This window comes from Mus musculus, chromosome 8 (assembly GCF_000001635.26).
Source record: "Mus musculus strain C57BL/6J chromosome 8, GRCm38.p6 C57BL/6J".
Classification (NCBI taxonomy): domain Eukaryota; kingdom Metazoa; phylum Chordata; class Mammalia; order Rodentia; family Muridae; genus Mus; species Mus musculus.
Genome location: NC_000074.6, coordinates 41,049,389 through 41,066,472, shown reverse-complemented (window position 1 = coordinate 41,066,472; position 17,084 = coordinate 41,049,389). Strand labels below are relative to the sequence as shown.

At 41.5% G+C, this 17,084-nt stretch overlaps 1 protein-coding gene and 1 long non-coding RNA gene across 7 annotated transcripts in view; one reads left to right on the top strand and one right to left on the bottom strand.

Moving 5' to 3' along the window:
* Mtus1 (mitochondrial tumor suppressor 1) overlaps positions 1 to 17,084 on the top strand; it is a 143,072-nt gene that overhangs the window by 67,511 nt on the left and 58,477 nt on the right. For 2 of the 6 annotated variants that reach the window (XM_006509240.4, XM_006509239.2), the window contains exons 4-5: positions 9,789 to 9,938; positions 16,357 to 16,488. In XM_006509240.4, the coding sequence (XP_006509303.1) occupies positions 9,789 to 9,938; positions 16,357 to 16,488 (282 nt within the window). Of the gene's footprint in view, positions 1 to 9,788; positions 9,939 to 11,676; positions 11,952 to 13,327; positions 13,389 to 16,356; positions 16,489 to 17,084 lie in introns of those variants that run through there. The other 4 variants (NM_001005863.2, NM_001286413.1, NM_001005864.3 and 1 more) reach the window with 3 other exon arrangements.
* On the bottom strand, positions 706 to 13,441 carry Gm16193 (predicted gene 16193). The gene is made up of 3 exons (NR_166600.1): positions 13,150 to 13,441; positions 6,046 to 6,169; positions 706 to 2,206 (listed from the first exon to the last, which is right to left on the bottom strand). It is a non-coding gene; the product is annotated as a predicted gene 16193 (long non-coding RNA).

Sequence of the window (17,084 nt, the reverse complement as noted above, 5' to 3'; positions counted from 1 at the left end):
AGAGGGGATCAAACTCGCCTGCAGAAAGAGCCTGCTGTCCAGTCACCACGCACTAGCAGGACAGCCTTATTCTACTATGAAGTCAAATTTCAACCTGTGGGGCGTGACCCCTTTGGGAGTTGTATATCAGATATCCTGCATTACGATTCATATTAGATATTCACATTACCATTCCTCACAGTAGCAAAATTACAGTTATGAAGTAGTGATGAGATAATTTTATGGCTGGTCACCACAACATGAGGAGCTGAATTAAAGGGTCACAGCATTGGGAAGACTGAGAGCCACTGCATTTCTGAGAATTCTCAGAATTCTCCCAGCCCATCTCCTCATGAGGCTGCATTGGCTTGTTTTGTTTTTTTCAACACATATTCTGGGAGACATGTTCAATCCATAACAGCTGTCTTCCATGGTTTTGGCCATTTCCAGAGGTTTCCAGGTCTCCACCACTCTGCTCCATTAAACAGCCCTCCACAGAAGAACTTCGTGCAGGCATACCTATTCTGGTCAGGCATTTCTGAATACATTCCTCTGGGTGGACCCAAGGGTGTGGACATTGTTAACGCTTTGGGTACACTTTATTGAGTTGCCATTCAGAAAAAGCATGCAAGCCCATGCAGCACCTCTGATGACAGAAGACTTTTTTCCAAAGCTCTTGCCAGTATTTTGTTGTTTCTGAAGTTCTTTCCAGAGAGTCACCTTTAGGAAGGGTGTGAAATGGTATTTTAATTGGCCTATAACTTGGTACTTAAATATTTATTGAGTACATGTAGATTCACTTATGTGCTAGAGAACAGTGAATACAAGATCAAAACAGGCCCTGAATATTGTCATGCTGTGTAACATGGGTTATATATGAATGAAGTGTAAAGTATTTTGGGTACTGATAATCTAAGAAGATTGAAAAACTGCTAAAAGAGAGAAGTGGAGATATGAGGTGAATGTGTGTGTAAGGGGGGGGGAGGCATGAAATTTTAGTGTAGTAGGGAGGGGTTGTGAGTTCTGGCCTGAAGGAGCAAGTGCTCTGAATAGCAGATGGAAACAGAGTGAACAGCAGGAGGCACTTGGGATCTGTGCTCTGGGAATGGAGGGCACAAGTAGCCACCAGAAACCGAGAAGGCAGAGGCATGCAGAGCTGGGTTATATGTAGTCTTAAAGTTCATAAGGACGTTGTCTTTGAGCCTGAGTGACTTAAGCATTTGTAGGATCACTGTGTTGAGAGTAGACTGAATGCAAGTGAGGTTGGGAACTGGAGAGGAAGTGGTACTGATGCAGTTATAGCAAAAGGTATTCTTTTAGCACCAGGACTGTGGCGGGTTCTGGCTGTAGACCGATACATGGATGTTAGAAGGAAAGCTGATGGGTTGAATGAGGGATGAGGAACAGAGGGGTGGTGCCTTTTCACTGAGCTAGAAAGATTGAAGGGGTGGAGGTCAGGAGCTGTTATAGAGATACTAAGTTGAGTAGATATAAGACAGATATGGAGTAGTGCCTGTAAGTGTGTAGTCTGGAGGAGCTCGGTCGAGGGTTACAAATTTCAGATTCAGCAGCCTGTAGGTACTGAGGACACCAAGGCACACACAGCACGTGGAAATGTGGCCAAGGGCACCTGTCTGGAACTTCCAAGCTTAAAATAGAGGCTGAGGAGAAATCTTAAAGAAGGGTCAACGAGGGATAGCCAGAGATAGAGGAGGGAAGGCAGTCAGGAGAGACAACAGAAGAGTCAGTTACCTACATCAACCACTACAGACAGGTTAGTAGGGCCAGTAAGAGCAGTTTGAAGCAGGTAGTAGCAATTGCCTTAACACACAAGGCTATACATCTAATTTAAAGGAGGCCTGGACAAAGGCCATTCTATGTTTGGTGATTAAATAATGTCACCTCCTGCTTCTTGTCTGTCCACCCTTCCTGCTCAGCCTATTGTCTTAATGACAAAAATCAGTTAAAACATGGTCGCCAAAAGTTCCACCCACCACAAACTCTTGCTACTGTTCTCAAAGGCTGGAAGCCAAGGGCAGTGTCCTAGGGTAGTGGCTCTGCCTTCACATGCCTGCCTGGCCGTGTTGCTTGGGGAGGAAATCTAGTTGTGCACAGCATTATTCTTCTCAGATCTTCTTGGCCCCAAGCAGAGATGATGTTCACTCCTTATAGCAGAAGAGGTCAGGAAACAAGGATTCAGCTTCAATTTTTCTTCTCTATGGGAGTCCTGGGGATAGAGAGTAAAACTAGCAGCTGGGTAGTCAAAAAAGGTATTAGAGACAGGAGCACAGCCTTACATGTTGTACTGACTTTGCTTACCCGTTAGGGCTTTTGTTGACTTGTGTTTTGGAGTTGGCCCTGCCATTTGTCCCATTGCTACTACCTGACTGTTAATTTTGTAGCTAGTGATTTTTTTTTTTTTTACGATGTCAGGAGTTCCCTTTTACGTTTCCAATTTCTGTATATAATAACGAGACCACCTTAAACTGGAAAGTGACATATACTCAGTTAATAATTTTATGGTTTCATTTCAAATGTCTTGCTTTTTTATACAATGTATGTTGGCGACCAGTCAGAGAAAGGAGCTAGTATTCACATGCCACTCTTTACCAGATACATTTCTAAGACATTTGTTTGGCGAGTGAGAGGCCCTGTGAAATGACGCAGCTATAATCATGCTCAGACACAAGGAGGCAAGAAGCCCAGAGTGGTTAAGTAACCTGCCCCCAGCCATGTCTGGTGGAGATGGACGTAAAGAGAGCGGTTGGATTCTAGATTGTGTCTTTTAACCATGCGCCATGGTACTGTTCAAATTTTAATTTGTATAAAGATCTCAATACAAATGGGTACATTTTTTTTTGGATTGAAATCACCTCCCTTGCCCTACCCTGAATTTTCTTTCAGATATTCATATATAAATATATTAATCTGTATAGCTGTGTGTCAATTACAATATAGAAAGCTTTGGTTTTTAATGATGAAAATGCTCTGCATAGATAGATCCTGTAGTGTTGAGTACATTCCCATTAGAGCAGTGTGGAGCCGCCATTCCTGTTTCTCAAACATTTGCCTGCTCTGATTAGTCCATTAAAAATCTAAACCTTACTTCCTAAGTCTCCCTTTCTCCCACCCTTTGGCAATTGGCCTGATTCTTTCTGTCCCTATGACTTTACATGTTCCACGAAGCTCACCGAAGGCTAATCATGCGAGAATTTTCCTTTGTGATTAACTTAATGAGGCTTAGCATCATGTCGTCAACCTAATTCACATTGTGTCCTTGTCAACATTTCCTTGCTTTCTAAGGCTGAATAATAATCCCTCCTATGTCTGTCTACACCAGATGAACACATCTGCCCATGAATACTTTGGTGGCTTCCGCATTTGGGTTACCATGACTATTCCTGCTGCTAACATGGGTGTTACATATGGTAAATCCCCGGCTTTCACCTCTTCTGGGTTCTCATCTAGATATGAGGTTGCAGGATGGTATGGTAAATAGATTTAATGTTTTTGAGGAACTCTTCATGCTATGGTGCACAGTGGCTACCATGGTGTTACATATGGTAAATCCCCGGCTTTCACCTCTTCTGGGTTCTCATCTAGATATGAGGTTGCAGGATGGTATGGTAAATAGATTTAATGTTTTTTGAGGAACTCTTCATGCTATGCTGTGCAGTGGCTACTCCCTGGTTTGTATTCACAAAGGTAATAGCTCTACATGCTCACCAGTGTTTGATGTTTTATCCTGGTCATCCTAGTGGGTGTGAGGCTGTTTCTCAGTGTTTGCATTTGCATTTCTCCAGTGCATAAGGATGCTGAGTGGCTTGCATCTTGGTGCATGCCTATTGACCACCCGTGTACCTTCTGTGGAGATGTCTCTAAGTCCTTTGCCTATCTTTAAATTTAATTGCTTGGATGATTTGCGGTTGAGTCATGGTCTTTTCTCTCTCTCTCTCTCTCTCTCTCTCTCTCTTCTAGAATTTTAAAGCTATTTGGACCTTAATTATTAAAATTTAAAAAATTTTTTCTTAGCACCATTTTAAAAATAGATCACTTTAAAATAGCATTAGAGTATAATATTAATTTTGGGGAAAGTTAGCCTGTATTCACATTCAAATCTATCTTGGGTGAATTTGGAAAGAACAGGGTATATGTATATATTTGTCCATGTGTATAACTTTTGTTGCTAAAAGACCTTTTTTTGTTTTGTTTGGGGGGGTTGGGTTTTTTTTTTGTTTGTTTGTTTTTTTGTTTTTTCGAGACAGGGTTTCTCTGTATAGCCTTGGCTGTCCTGGAACTCACTCTGTAGACCAGGCTGGCCTCGAACTCAGAAATTCACCTGCCTCTGCCTCCCAAGTACTGGGATTAAAGGTGTGCACCACCACCGCCCGGCTCTAAAAGACCATTTAAAAAGGTTTTTTCCAACAAACACAAAAACTGTTCTTTAGTTTATAAGTTTATTTATAAGTAGCCTATTGTTTTTATTTGAAGAACATTTAATATTACAGTACTCTCCAATGAAACTAATTTATTAGATGTACATTGCTAATGAAAGCATTTGGCCCATTAGAGTTAATTGCAATTGAATATACAGCTGTCATTTTGAGAATAGTACAATTTGTTACTGCTTTGGGTTTTACTTTAATTTTCTAATTCCTAGTTACTGTAGATAATTTCTATAAAGGTCTTTTTATGTAGTTGCATGTAAAGAGCTGACATTATAACCATAGCTATAACAGGGTTATCTTTTGTTTGAACCCCACATTCATTTAGCACTTTATCTTCCTGAGTGTCCCTGCTGATTGCCCACCTTATTAATAATTAAATGTTACCAAGTGACCTCAGTCACCTCCTCATGGTCTAGAGAAAATTCCCATACCCTTTGCTCAGGCAAGTATGCCTGCCTCCTAATCTCTACTCCATTTCTCTACTCTTCCCTTTGGACAAGGCCTGTCTTCTACCATGTGATCAAAATTCTAATTCAAATACTGAGAGCCATCCATGCCTCTCTCCATCTCTCCACTATATTCACTACCAAAGTTCAGGTTTAAAGTTCCCATCTGGCGTTTAGTGGCATCTCTTTCCCAGTTGTGAAATAACCACATCTCCAACATTGTTGCTCTTTTCTTTACCCTGCCATCTGCGGTCCCACTAAGAATGGACCCTCCAGAGCACCAGGCGCTGTGTCATGGGCCACAGTGACTTTCCTAGTTACACTTTTCTTTGCAAACTTTTGTCAGATGTTTCAGATACACAGGCCTGTGCTTTTGTGATCGCTTTTTTTTTTTTGCAAGTTACCTTCCTGGCTCAGCAAGTAAACACTTGTATAATACACACTCCCATGTGATTTCATAGCCCAGATATTTTTAAAAGAGTGGTCTGTGTTGTCCATTTTAGGTAACATTGTAGTAGATTCTCATTCTTTCTACCTTTCTTTCTTCTTCCCCCAATCTCGTTCTCTCCTGCCTCCCCTGATCTCTCTCTCTCTCTCTCTCTCTCATATAACTGAATCTCATTTATGCAAGCCATACATTTTATCAAATGTGAACTGTGATATGCTTTATGATGATGTTGAAAAGCCTCTCACAGCTTTGTTAAGTCCCTGTTCATGTCTGCTTGATAGTTCAGAGATGGGAAATCACTTTGGCTGGTAGATGTTTTGTGGCTCCGGGAATTGCTGTCATTCCTTTGAAGGTGCTTCTCTCTTGCAGTGTGGACTCACTTACCTTTCCCAGGCCTTTCCTTAGAGTAGGCTGAGTCAGCACTGGGAGACTGGCAATGCACCGTCAAAGGCCCTGGAGCTTTCTCTTGGAGAATAAAGTATTTCATAGAAGGGGAAGACAAAGGAGGGCCATTGGGGAGCTCATTCTTTGGCTTTCATTTCCAGCCCTAGGAAACATACCTCTTAGGAAATCATGACTTTCCACTAGTAAAATGGCTGTCTTCATAATAACCAGATACAAGCTATGAATGTAGGCATTGACTTAGTGTCCTTCTTGAGTGAAATAAAAGGGTGGATGATGAGCTACTGCTTGCAGATGGACTCACACAGCTACTGGAATCTACCTTGTCTGTCCAGTTTCTCCTTTCTTGGTTGCCGGATCCACTTTGTACTGGGAGTCGTGCGTTTGAATGTGGTCCCCATTGACTTCTGCATTTATGACTTTTCATTGTTAACTGTGCTCGCCATCTAGAGAAAATCCATACCAATAAATGTTTAAATGCTAATGATGAGGGAATGGAGATCTTCTCACCCACGCCTTTTCTAGTACACTCAATCTTGGCAGACCCCACGATACTCCCATTATACTGCAGTATGTTTTTCTGCAACTGTTTTATTATAAATTTAAACTTCCTGTGTGATATTTTTCTTCTTTCGCGCTCTTGAACTTGAACTAATATTGTGTAAACGGTTATAATTACAAAAGTGAATGTACATATGTATCGTAATAGCCATCAAAATTCCAATGTCCTATTTCACAGGCTAAGAATTAAATAGCCATAATTCATTTGGAACTTAAAAAAGACCACGAATAACCAAAGCAACCCAAAGGAGCCAAGGAACATGGCTGGAAGTGTCATGATCTTAACCTCAAATTATAAAGCGGAGCTAGAATGACAAAGACAGCTCAGTATGAGAATATGCCCTTAAACTAACGGAATAGGACCGAGGATCTGTAAATAAGCAGGGAGGGTGGAGCCTAATTTTTGTTGAAGGAATCACAAAAACACTGCAGTGGAAAAAAAGCCTTTTCAACAAATGATGTTGACAAATCTTAAGATGCCCATCTGCCGAAGAGTGACGTTAGGTCTGTACAAAAATCAACCCAAAGTAGATCAAAAGCTCTTAATTCATAATGTGAAGTTGTCAGAGAAAAGACATAGGGGTGAGCCACCCATTTCTGAACAGAGCGCGGTAACACAGGAACCAGGGCCAAGAATCAACAAATGGGATTTCTTGAGATTAAAACGTTTATGCACAGTGAAAGAAGCCATCGACTGTGGGTCAAACAGCTCACAGAATGGGAGGATATCTTTACCACCTACACTCTAGACAGGAGGCTTATCTCTAATGAACTGCAAAAATTAAACACCGGGGAAATAATACTGCTAATTTGACAGGATGAACACTTCTTAGAAGACACACAGAAGACTAATTATTTAAGTGTTCAATATCCCTAATCATCAGAAGAATATCAATTAAGACTACTCTGAGATACAGTCTTACTTCAGTCAGAATGGCTGGTGTGAAGAAACCTGTTAAGTGTTGGTGGGGATTTGGAGAAATTCCCACTTATTGTATGTGGGACCGCAAATCAATACATTATTTGGAAATCAGTTTGGAAGTTTGTAAAAATAATAATAGAACTGCCCTGTGTCCCAGCTATTCCACTCCTGGGCACATACTTGGAGAATTCCACACTCTACTAGAGAGACCATGTTTTATTACCGCGCTATTCACAACAGCGAGGAAGGAGAATCAACCTAGATATGTCTATCAACAGACAGATAAGGAAAGTGTGGTACTATATATTATTGAATATTATTCAGCTGTAAAGAAAAGTGAAATCTTGAAACTCCCAGAAAAATGGATGGAGTCACAAAATATACTGAGGTCACCCAAACTCAGAAAAGAATCACACGAACTTCCTCATATGCAAATCCCAGCCTACAGTGCATATGAAAATTGTGTGTGTGTGTGTGAAGCAGGAGGATTGCTTGAGCCCAGGAAGCTGGGCAACAGAGCAAGACTCTGCTTTTCAAAGTTAAGCTTTTGGTGAAATAGGTGGAAGGGAGAGGGTGGGTGGGTTGGGAGATCAAGAGTTCCCTTGGAACCTTCCTAAGGAATGCGGGCTAGGGCAGGTAAGGGGCTGGTGACCGAGTATGGGCGCGTGTGCTTCTGGGCAGGCTGTGCGTTAGTGAGCATGGTGTAGGTCTCTGGAGGCACACTTGAAAGATCTGGAAGTCTATGGTGTTTCCAGAGGCAGTACCAGGAAGCACACCTTTCCAAGGAATCCTGTATCTCCTAAGCTTGCTAGGTTTTGACTTCATTGTAGCTGTGACCCAGAAAATTTGATCCCCGGACCTTTGATTTTGGAGTTGACTCCATCTGGATGGTTTTTTTTTTTTTTTTTTTTTCCGACAGGGTAGCAGTTTGATAAATTTGTATTCTAAAGATCTGCTTTTCCATTCCACCTAAAGCCAGTGAAAAGGGTTGGCACGAGAAGTGAAAGCGGAATGGGTGTTTGAACATGTAACACTTGCTGTGCCTGTTAGTAAGGACTTGTATTTAATTAATAGACTTAAAGAGTCAAATTGCCTTGTAAAATGGGCGATTAAATGTCTTGGTATAGATGGAGAGAGAGAGTGTTTTAACAAAATGAGTCATTTACTCATGGCATGGGAAGGACACTGATTTCAGCAGACACCTGTTGCAGCTCCTTGCTTTGTAAAGTCCAAGGAACAGAGTTGGATTGGGAATGCCTCTGCTCTCGGAGTCTCCACCCAGATCAATCAAGCTCAGGAAGCCAGTAGGAGGTATGAGCAAAAGCCAGACCAGCAAGGGGGAAGCCTGACCTGGCAGGGGTGGCTTGAGAAGAAGCCAGAATTCTGAACAGCTTAGCTTAGATTTAATGGATTTTTTTTTTTCAAGGTACCGGGCCTTGAACCCAGGGCCTCGTGCATGCTAGGTAAGTGTTCTGTCATGTGCTGGGGACAAACCAGTGAACGTAACATTTTGCCACCGTCACCTTATTTGTCTGCCATTGGTAAAATGTGACAGCATCATTTTTGTCAAAGGTCTTTCCAACCCTTGATGCACTCTAGGGCAGTGATGCTACCAGCATAGCTCGCATAGGGCCACTCGGTGCCAGGATATCCGGAGATGATACAGGCATGGTCCCAGTGATTTGAAGATTGCCTAATGAAAGGGAAGCGAGAGGAAGCCAGAGCACCCACGTTGTTGAAACACAATGAGGAATTCAGTGTGAGTGGATCTGGTCTTCAGAAAGAGGATGGGGCGGAGCTTGTGGAATTGAGGTTCAGTCTCCACTAAGTCCTTGAGTAGAGCATAAAGCACATCAAATAGACTGCTCAAGAGGTGAGCGAGTTTGAAGAGTTCTGACCAAAACAATTGTTTGGCAAGTATGTATGCCTTTGTTTGTTTGTTTGTTTCCAGCAACGCAGTTTTAGAAATTTGAGTGAACAGCATTCCTCACATCAAGTTTGGCAAATCAACTGGAAAGATGAAACAGGAACGGGGTGGGGAAAAAAATGAGCATAGCGCCACCTGCTGTTCAGCTCCGAGCATTTTTTTTATTTAGTGAAAGCTTTCTCCCAACCGTGATTTTTTTGCTTTGAGTGCTTTTAAATTTTCGTCTATTTCTTTTTAAATATGGCCACCTCATGTGCTAACAGAGCAGTCTGCTTATTTTAGTGTTAAAGGGAAAGGTATCACATCTGATCGTTTCTGCTTTGATCACGGTTTTACCAAAGGCTTCTTTCTTAATGTTTTTTTTCTTTTCCCTCATCCTTCTTGCACATCAGAGATGTGTGAGTTAATTACTTGAGGCCACACTTCTCATAGCCTAATTGCTTCATCATTTCCTCTCTTCTGCTTCTGAATTATTCAAAAGAAGTAAGTGTGTGTGCGGCTTTTGTGTCTCTCTCATCTGAAGCATCATAGCGTTGAACATTAATTTTGCATTCTGACAACTCCATGGTCGGTAGAGAAGTTTGAATGTACCAGCTTAAAGTACAAGTTTTCACGATAGATAGAAACCTTTTTTTTTTTTTTTTTTAATCCCAAGGAAAGCCTCCGTGCTTGAAAACTGCACTCTCTTCTTGGGTGAATTTGCCTAGACCACTTCCTATATCCGAAGCATCCTTGATATGCAGGGCAGGAAGCACCCGGTCAGTGGCCAGCACCCACAGCGACCTGAGCGCCTACAGCAGTGACTGTAAGTCAGACTGATGTCACCTTTTGTGGGTGGTTGAGACAGTAGACATAGGCAAAGCCAATGGTCCACAAATAATTAATTTTGTCTCTGTATCTTAGTGGGAATTTTACATATTGTTTCTTTGTAATTACTCAGAATGTTTGACATGGAAACAAGTTTTTAGGAATAGATTTCTTTGAACGAACCTCCAGGGAACCCTGAAATGGTTACGTATTACTGGCAGGTGCTATATAAAGGAACTTAAAGTACATTATTCCAGCTGACATGTTTGCAGGGCTGTTTGGAAAAGAATAGTAGCTGGGGCTCTTCCAGCTTGAGATCCAGAAAACCATCACTGGTTTAGTTTGGTTTGGTTTTCGAAAGAGTGTCTTGTGGAAGTGCTTTGTAAACTTCTGCTTTAGATGCCAGCCACAGGGTGGTACAAATTATACAGCTTTAAGCTTAATCATAAATAAGTTAAACTCAGGGGAATACTCTGAAAGGTTTTGTGCATTCCATTTTCTTCATGCCGAGTGAGCAAAGAAGCTAAGCTCTTTTTTCCCCCCAAAAAGACTTCTCCCCCTTTATTCAAAAGATGCATTCAGAAGAGAGCTTTTTGTTTTGTTCCCCCCTTTCTTCTCAAATTTCCTCACGAAATAATCCATGAATGAGTTAAGACAAACAACTTTGGAGGGCCCACTGTGCCTAGGATCATAATAGGTACAGGGAGGGATATAGGTGACAGAGAAATAGCCTTATGAATAATAAAAAGCAGATTAGGAGAAAGAGACAGATTATATACATTTGTGAGGAAGAGTTGGAGATGTGAGCTCTTTGCTTTAACGACAAATGCATGTCATTTGTGTGGGGGGTGGGGTGGGGTGGTGTGGGGGGCCAGAGTCATCAAACTCTTTAGGTGTAGACCAGCAACAGAGCTACCATACACGTACACGCTCCGCTACTCCACTGCTTCCACCCCAATACCTTGGTCTTTACCTTGGACTTTTAGGAGACTTAACTGAGGCTCAGAGACTATTACCAGATCAAAGTCACACAGCAAGTATGTGACAGGATGGATTATAGACAATAGGCATTGAGTTAATGGCAAAGGACCCATTTCAGACAGGTCACTGAATGCAGAGGCTGGTCTCATAGGCACATAGTATTAGTATGTTAATTAAAATTAAAGAGGGTTATTATTTTTGTATGTATTCATTGTTTAAAATTTTAAAGGGGTGGGGGAAAACCCCAAAGGGTTTATGCTAACAGGTAATTAATTCTCTGTGAACCTGAAAATATGACTAGCATTTGTTATTATTGTGAATTCGTCTCCCATCTAGACTTCTTTGTCCTACTGTGCAAATTAAAAGAACAAAAACAAAAACAGAACAAAACAAAACAAACCACCCTGATAGAATCACCAGAAAACCCTGAAAGCCATAATGATGGAGTTTGTGACACTCGGAGCAGACACATTCCATAATATCACACCCTGGGTTTTCTATCGAACAGCCATGTTGAACTGGCCACTGCCCCAGTAGCCTGTCTGACCCTGCCAAGGAGGTTTCGAAATGCTTTTGTCCTTTCTTTTTGTCTGTTAACAAAAGGGTTTCCCCGTGTACCCGCAGAGCCTGTCTAGTGGCCATGCGTCCCCCTTACAGATTAAGCGTGCACGTCTGCCAGTCTTTCTTAGTCTGTCGTGCAGCTGGTTTAATCTGTTCCGTGTAGTGCCTGGCGGCTTACAGCTCTCCCCCTCCCCATTCTAATTGACTGGGAGCAAGCATGAGGGATGCATGAACATGGCTGCAGCTTTTCCTGCCTGAGCTTGCTTTGTTCCTTTTTAAATGACTATACCAGGAGGATTTCGCAGTTGTACAGAAACTGATATTTCTTCAACGATCTTTATCAATTCTACACTCACACCCCCGGCCGGCTCAGAAAGGCAGTATGATGCTACCTTACTGGCACTGCTTGTCGTGGGATCCTACAGCCTTTGTATAATTCCTTTGTTAGCCACGCTTACTAGGAAAAAAAGTAGGTCGACGGTTTCTCATCTGATTCTTTGCTTTGTAAGCATGCTTAAATTTTTATTAAATAAATTGATTTTTTAGGCCCGCTTGGTTATTAGCTTTGTTGTTGCTTGCAATTTATGTTGACTGTGGTGTTTCGTGATTGTATTTATATATATTTAAGATGTGAATGGATCTGTTGGGAACAAATTTTATTGTGTGTTTTCTGGGGTTGGGTGCTTAAACCAATTATAATTCAGCTTATCAATGTTCTTGGTATGATGTTATCCTATTACCAAAGACCATTTGATGATTTAATTTCTGATTAAAAGGCTGTTTGATGATTTAATTTCTGACTAAATACTAAGTTTTGAGTGTGTGACTGGCAGATGTAGAAAAATATTTCCTTAGGATTTAAATGAAAGGGTCAGATTTTTTTTTTGTTGTCTTCAGTTATAATTAATATACAATTCACATAATAGTGTTAAATGTGTATGCGTTTTTTTTTAAACTGCCTTAAGATATAAAAAAAATCATTTTGAACCAAAATCATCTTGCTGCTGTTATGGAGGGGTCACTTAATCTTTAGCTGGCATATCATGACTGACAGCTCCAACACTGGAGCCTCTGTGAGGGGCCACACTTGCCTCCTTTGCTTCCTTTTGCTTTGTGATGTTGTATTGTTAGTGGTGTCTGTTAAGAAATCCACTGCACAGTGCTGTTGGGAAATTGGCACCTGGTCCTTGGTACTTGGGGATCCTTAGAAACAATGTTTTCGAGTTATAAGTTGGTTGAAAGGAGGCGTATAAGGCAATTTTTCTTATATCTGAGGGTTTCTCAGGTTTTATTTTTTTTTTAATGAGTACATAGGAAAAATTAGTATGAAGATATCCGTGTAAAGATTGTGCAGTGGTTTTTCTATACCAAATGAGAGAGATCATTGTGCAATTTGGAAGCAGGTCTTGAGAAAGTAGTTTTGCCACATTAGCAGGACTATGGAGACCAGAGATTTCCTTCCCCTTTCCCTTTGGCCACAAAAGCATGTTTATTTTTGAGGACAGACAGATGGTGTGGGGCAATGGCAGAGATGCCAACCAAAGCTGTTTGCTTGCACTCCATCCGCAATAGGAGATCCAAAAGATTAATAAAGAAATGGGCCATCCTCTCCTGCACTTGGGTGGCAGCCTGGCTGACAGGAAGTGACAGGAAAGGGTACTACTCACCTGGGGCTTGTTCTGGTTTCTATTAATCCACGGCAAATCTTAAACCTGATGAACGGGAAGGGAGACCTGGACCACGGTCAGCATCCTTCCAGCCGTATGCACCTGACTCCTTTTCTTCACCGCAGTACCATGGTGCCGCCCTGTCTCTTGGAAGGAAAGCGCTTCGGTTTGCCCAACTAAGTGGGCAGAAAGGATGAGTCTTCCTGACACTCAGTTTTGTTTCTCTTGTGGCAAAAGTGGTTAGTGAGTATGGTCATATCTGTCAACACTGGGCAGTCGATAAGAACCAATTGACTCTTTTGGCTGCCTCCAGGTTCAGAGAAAAAGGGTATTTGATTAGTGATGTCTGTCACAGGTGAATAGAGAGAGGTGGGCAGCGGATAGTGCTGTCTCCATCTTCTGAGGCATGTTAGAGTGCATACCGTCTGAAGGGATTACTTCATGAGGAAATATTCAGATAACTCTTAGTCTTGCCTGTTCTCTTTTAGTATCTCTATGTGGGGCATATGAGACATTCTTGTGATTTTTTTTGCTTTTGAACTTTAGATGTCAGTGATTTGTCTTAAAGCCAGGTAGGCAGACGATCGGCGCAGAGCAGAGCGTTAAGCTGATGTACAAAGAGTTTCAGAAATCGGAGTTTTTATTTCTGTGCAGATACAGGGAGTTTAATAAAAACAAAAACTCATTTAACTAGATGCCAGAATGTATTAAGACATGCTAGCTCACAAGCCAACGTTGAGACCGAAGAGAGAAACTCTTTAGAGTGGGCAAATTCCTTCTTCTGCCTAGAATTTTCTGAAACGTTCAACGCATTCTCTCTCCACGTCCTGTCTTCTCCGCTTCTTATTCCACTTGCAACATTCCCTGGTCTGGGGATATGAAAATAGGGATTTTAGAAAAACCCATTGTAGCATAACCAAGAGACCATTGTAATAGGCAGCTCTGAGTGAGGCAACAGTTGGAAATCGACAGGATTCTGGGCCAACCACAATGCTAGGAGCTGAGTAGGAAGGAAGGAGAAACGCTTCGAGGGCCTCCTGCCTCATTGTAGTAGTCAGTTTTCTTCTTCTTCTTTTTTTATTAGATATTTTCTTTATTTACATTTCAAATGCTATCACAAAAGTTCCCTATACTCTCCCCCTGCCCTGCTCCCCTACCCACTCACTCCCACTTCTTGGCCCTGGCGTAGTCAGTCTTCAAGTTGGAACTTAGTGAAAAGCAGTGTGCCAGCCAAGAGGAATGTGCTTAGAAAACGGAGAGAATGCTTATGTGTTAGGTCATAAAAGTGTGTTCAGCTTATTACAGCTGGTAAAGTTGGGTGATCATACAATGGATAATCATGGAGTATGAATATTTAACACATATTTCATATAAATATGTAATTATGTCTAAGAATGTAAATATATACATATATATGTGTGTATACACACACATACATATGTATCTGAGCCCAGTGTCTTTTATCCTTGAGATATGGATATTGACTCTGGTGTGTTCAGAAGTTGATGGAATCTGGTGCTAGATCTGTTGCCATAGTGAGCCCTCGAGAGAACCACTCAGGTAGATTTCTTCCAAGTCAGTGTCTCCTGTGGTATGAGGCCAGTAGCTGGGGGCCTCCTTCGTGTCAGTGAGGAATTCGATCACTAAGTTCTTTGTGAGCGAGAACCCTGTGTGAGTAAGGTTCAGAAAGTGAAGCATGCATCCAGACTTCGGGGCAATCTTATGTCCTGTTCATAAACTGAGCTGGGTTTAATTTTTCAAAGTTAGAACAATTGACTTACCTCGCTGCTGAGTATAACCAAAGTTGCTCTAAGAAGAGCAAGTCTAAAATCCAACTGTAATAACAAAAGGAACTCCCTTGGATTGGATTCAAGTCTGTTAAGCACCTACTGCAATCCAATGCCCACATCTCATGAGTATCTTAAAATACACACTCTGAAAGGTTGACACCGTTGTCCCATGTGTCCTTTAGAATGTGATGTCGAATATTAGACCATCATGTCAGCTAACGTGCTGCCAAGTTTGGAAAGCCCTGTTCCCTTAGTTCTAAGCAAGGTGAGAATCAGAAATGAGGACAGGAACTGGGTAGAAGCTTGCTAGCAGGAGGGTGGATTTGTGTTGATCTAATATTAGGAAAATTGTCCAGGTATAAGGGGAGTTAACAGATGGCTCAGTGCACAGATGCTGGGTGAGGGCCAGGAAAGCCTGTGTGTGTGTGTGTGTGTGTGTGTGTGTGTGTGTGTGTGTGTGTGTGCAGTGTTGGTGGGGATGAGGTCATTTAGCCTAGTGAAAAACATCTATGTTCACGTTGATAATTTGTGAACAAGAGGCATGTATGAAGTTGGTAATTTATACTCTTGCTTCACAGTGCATAGACTAAAATCAAAGCAATACAGGGATGCTAACATGGCTCCTGAACCAGAGTGACACATAATTCATTCATGTGGGGCATTCTGTACCAGAAAGAAATTATGATTTATTTATTATATGGTAGATTAAAAGTGGATACCTAGAATTATGTGTTGGCAGGATCTTAGAGAAAATAGGTCAGGTTCTTTAGTGTCTTTAGGAAACTTTGTGTTTTCTTATAGGTGGTTTTCATTGCTTAGGTGAGACTCTTTCTGTGTTTTTTCAGTTTGAGGTTGAGTACCTGTATAACACAGTGGATGCTGACAGTCTAGCTCTGAAATACCAGATCTTACTCTTGAAGCCACTGAGGATTTTCTCTGATTATTCTTCTCTTCTCTTCTCTTCTCTTCTCTTCTCTTCTCTTCTCTTCTCTTCTCTTCTCTTCTCTTCTCTTCTCTTCTCTTCTCTTCTCTTCTCTTCTCTTCTCTTCTCTTCTCTTCTCTTCATTAGCATTGGCTGCTTACAGTCTGTATTGTCTTCCGTGAGAGAAATGCTTACCTGTGTATGTACTAGGAATGTTTATTAGGCAGCATGGGTGGCCATTTATCTTCCACCTCTCTGGGATAAAATGCCAAGCTGGAAATGTGCATAAATTGCCCAGGAACAAAATGTATTATTTTGTTTGTGTTTGCTTTTGCATTCTGGGAACATTTATTTTTCATACTTGAGGCCAGTAACTGCCTCTGCATTCTTGGCACTTGGTAATTGTTATCAAATTGTAGTCTCTTTGGAACAAATATTAGGGGCTGCTATTGTATTTCTGTACTAAATAAGATGTTCTTTTCCATTTTGTTATAGGTGGTCATGCTGCCATCAACAAATATGAAGAGAAACCTCCCAAACAAGCATTTCAGAATGGGTCAGGACCCTTGTATCTGAAGCCTTTGGTACCCAGAGCTCACTCGCACTTGCTCAAAACTTCTCCAAAAGGTATTGTCTTTGTTGTGATTAGAAGGAATACTTTTAAACTCATTGGCTTTCAGGAGGTTAAATTTTGACAACTAGGCTTATGGTACATTTAACAATTATATATTTAAACACTGGGTGTGAGTAAGAAAATAAAATAAATGTTAACAATGAGATGTTCTCATTCCCCAAGAATTCCAAATTCTATAGACAGATGGAGCCCAATAGTAAAAATCAACATGTAGAGAGGCTAGAGAGGTGACTCAGCGGTTAAGAACACTGACTGGTCTCGCAAAGGACCCAGGTTCAATTTTGAGCACCCATATAGTGGCTAACAACCACCTGTAATTCCAGTTCTGGGGAGTCTGATGCTCTTTCTGTTGGGCTGCACAGGTACCCCCCCACCCCCCCACACACACACGCAAAACACCCATCTCATAAAATAAGAAATAAATCTCAGAAAATAGCTGGTAGAGCAGAGATGTCCGGAGACACTAACAAGAAGAACTGGTGTTCAGGTTGCTGGGATTTGAACTCGGAACCTCTGGGAGAGCAATCAGTGCTCTTAACCCCCGAGCCGATTCTCCAGCCCACTTTTTTCTTTCTACTGGGTTAAAGGA